The sequence below is a fragment of the Poecilia reticulata genome, unplaced genomic scaffold (genome assembly GCF_000633615.1).
Source record: "Poecilia reticulata strain Guanapo unplaced genomic scaffold, Guppy_female_1.0+MT scaffold_648, whole genome shotgun sequence".
NCBI classification, from domain to species: Eukaryota; Metazoa; Chordata; class Actinopteri; order Cyprinodontiformes; family Poeciliidae; genus Poecilia; species Poecilia reticulata.
Window position 1 is genome coordinate 1 of NW_007615397.1, and position 3,309 is coordinate 3,309.

Consider the following 3,309-nt stretch of genomic DNA (forward strand, 5'->3'; position numbering starts at 1 on the left):
ATTTCTGGAAGCGTGAACTCTGGTCCACCTCCAAACCTCATTCTGGGTTCAGTTGAAGTGAACTCTGGTGCAGTTCGAATGTGAACGCCAAGCGGACTGGAGACGCTACAAAATCAGGAAGTGGACTACAGCGCAAGGCATGCTGGGTAAATACAACCAGAACAAACACGCTAGGCTAGCAGTAGAAATAGCTCTTTGTCTTTAACAAAAGACTGAAGAGAAATCCTTGACGCCACTCCGTTTTTCTTTACATTTGGTGAAGAAGGACGTTGTGCTCAGTGTCGTCTTCTTCTGTGTCGTTTCCTTCAGTGGTTTTGGTGCAGCGCCCCCAAAGGCCAGGAGGGGAACAGGTTGGTTTGACTCGGAGCAGAGAAAGAACCACAGCAGCTGGAGATGCAGCAGAGGATTCATCTTTGGTCACCAAGCAAACCAAATCTACCGAACTATTACGAGGAAACACGGCCTTAAAGAGAGACATATTCTTAAATTCAGAAATTTTCATGAATCTGCACAGGAACCGGTTTAATTCAGAAACATGCAGCTTTATCTGGAAGCCGCAGAGGAGGGCAGAGTGGCCAAACGTTCTACTCAAGTAAGAGCAGCGATACTTCATGATAAAATAACTCAAGTAAAAAGTACAGCACAGTAAGGATGGTCCTAAAAGTAAAGGTTACTCAGGTAAAAGTAACTAGTTACCACACAGCTGATCTCATCATATTTCATTTAAACCGGAAACATTTCCGGAGCTTCAGTTTTCCATCATCACTTCCATCAACAATGAGTCATTTTCAATCCCTCAGTGATGCGCAGCAACCAGCAGCATCATCACTGATGTCATCAGAAGGAGCAGCGCGGCGGTTCGGTCGTTTCATGGCGGTCAGCTGGCGGCCGCTGAGCGGAGCGCGGCTCCTTTGTCCGGCCGTCGCTCGGCAGCTGGCGGCCGGAGATGGAGACTGAGATAGAGGCTCAGCGGAGAGAAGCGCTCGGGTTTCTGCTGCTTTTATTATTCATGGGAGGATCGGTAAGCGGATCCCAGCAGCTTTGTACAGGTAGAAAGAAAAGGCCAGAAACCTTCAGCTTCCTGCAGAGACGAAACGATGAGGCAGCAAAACTGGAAGCAGAGAAATGTAGCATAGCGCTGAAAACCATCCTTCATTTTATTTTATCTCCTTCCAAACAGCAAACGGCCTCAAAAAGTCCAGATCGATAATAGTTCTTCAGACTTTGTGAGCGTTGATGCGTGTTTCCATCTCAAATATGTGCAAACATTTGAACCGCAAGTGACCCACACCAGGTAGGCGATCGCAGCGCGAAGCAATCCCAGCAATCAATCCACGGCTTCCAGACCAACAAACGATCTCGACCAGTGTGAGAGAAAACAAAATGGCGGCTGTGAGGCTCGACCCGTATGGCACGGAGAAGGAAAATACGTCCGACAACGTGGACCGTCTGCCTCCAAATTCATACTGCGATAAAACTACCTGGTGAACACGAAGCGTGCGTCTGACCTGGAGGAGCTTCACGGCCTGAAACCTGTGAACACATGCAGTCGGTGCTTACGCTGCTTTTTAAAGGACGAACGACTCTGGGTGAATAAAACGGTTTAGTGACTGGCAGAATAAGTACATCTGGTAACAAACACGTGGGCTACACGTCCATCTTAGCTTGCAGCTAACAGCTACATTAGCTAAGCTGATTCTGCTGATATCGGCGATATTTCCCAGTGGTGGGTAAAGTGCTCCCGCCTACCAAGATGGCGCGGCTCATGTCCGGTTCAGACCAGTTGGGAGCTGTGTATTAAAGTGCAAAAAATTCATATTGGAAACAAAATTTTTCATGTTATAGTCGTTGGTGTTTATGAATAGTTTAATGTCTTCTAATAGCATAATTACATCATCATATGTTCAAGTTTCTTGTCAACTTTAAACATTTTTTAACTTAAAAATTTACTTTTTTTTTGCTTTTTTTTTTTTTATTGGTGATTGTTGAGTGAAACCTTCTCTGGTTTGTTGTGAAACATTGTGGTTGAGCTCCAGTTCGAGTCCTTCGGCCGGAGATGAGGGCGGTTCAGTCTGCTGAATGAGACTCTGCCTGTTTGTCAGCATCTGTTCAGGAATTTACCCCCCCGGCTCCCCCTGCTGGTGGGGCGGAGGCCTCAGGCGACGTTTGGGTGATATGATCGGTTTCTAGTGTTCCTGCCTGCTTGATTCAAATTCATCCGCATTTGCGCCATCTGCTGGTGGAAGTGTGCCGCTGCAACACTGGCCCTGAGAGCGACTTGACTCTATATGAATGTGATGATGGGTTTCTGCCCAACAGACTCAAAACTTGTTAGCACACCTGTGATTTTCTACTTCTTTAATTCTGAAAGTTGTTTTTTTTTTAAATGTTTGCATAATTAAAACTTAACGGTTTGATATTAAATGTGATATTTTATTTTTTTCCAGAGAGGATCTGACGAGCTTTTCCCCAGCGTTTCCAACGGCCCGTATATCATGAGCACCACAGGTCAGAAATTCACCCAAAGTTTTCATTGTTTTTGTATCAATTTTTAGATTTTGGTTAAATATGATCATCTGTGATATTTTTTTGTCATGATTTCTTCCACACAAGAATGATTTCAAGTTTAAAATGTTTTGTTTTAACATTTTAAATATTTTTAACATTGGAAAAATGTACAACAGCAATAAAACACTAAGATCTATTTTGTATTCTATAAAAGTTTATCCTACAATGTCAAAGTTCTTTGAGTAACGGCTGGACTGAGCTTTAACTTTTTCTCAAGAAGATTTGGGCCTGTTGCAGGGTAACGTCCTGCCCCCTCCTCCCAGACGGAGGGCAAAAAGCGGATCGCTAACAATGACTAGCATTGGTTTTAGCTGTCAAGTTTCTGACAGATCATCAGTAGAGCAGGTGATTGAATTAGCTAATCTACCACCGTGGTGTTATCTTAGCTAATAGCAGCGGTAGCTAATGCACCACCGCGGTGTTAGCTTAGCTAATAGCAGAGGTAGCTAATGCACCACCGCGGTGTTAGCTTAGCTAATAGCAGCGGCTGCTAATGCACCACCGCGGTGTTAGCTTAGCTAATAGCAGAGGTAGCTAATGCACCACCGCGGTGTTATCTTAGCTAATAGCAGCGGTAGCTAATGCACCACCGCGGTTTTAGCTTAGCTAATAGCGGCAGTAGCTAATGCACCACTGTGGTGTTAGTTTAGCTAATAGCAGAGGTAGCTAATGCACCACCGCGGTGTTAGCTTAGCTAATAGCAGCGGCTGCTAATGCACCACCGCGGTGTTAGCTTAGCTA

General features: G+C 44.9%; 1 protein-coding gene across 1 annotated transcript in view; it reads left to right on the top strand.

Annotated features, from left to right (window-relative positions):
• The first annotated feature begins 639 nt into the window (after positions 1–639).
• LOC103461136 (polypyrimidine tract-binding protein 1-like) overlaps positions 640–3,309 on the top strand; it is a 10,375-nt gene continuing 7,705 nt past the window's right edge. The window contains exons 1-2 of the mRNA XM_017303583.1: positions 640–1,021; positions 2,448–2,508. Of these exons, the coding sequence (XP_017159072.1) occupies positions 947–1,021; positions 2,448–2,508 (136 nt within the window). The 5' untranslated portion in view covers positions 640–946. The remainder of the gene's footprint in view (positions 1,022–2,447; positions 2,509–3,309) is intronic.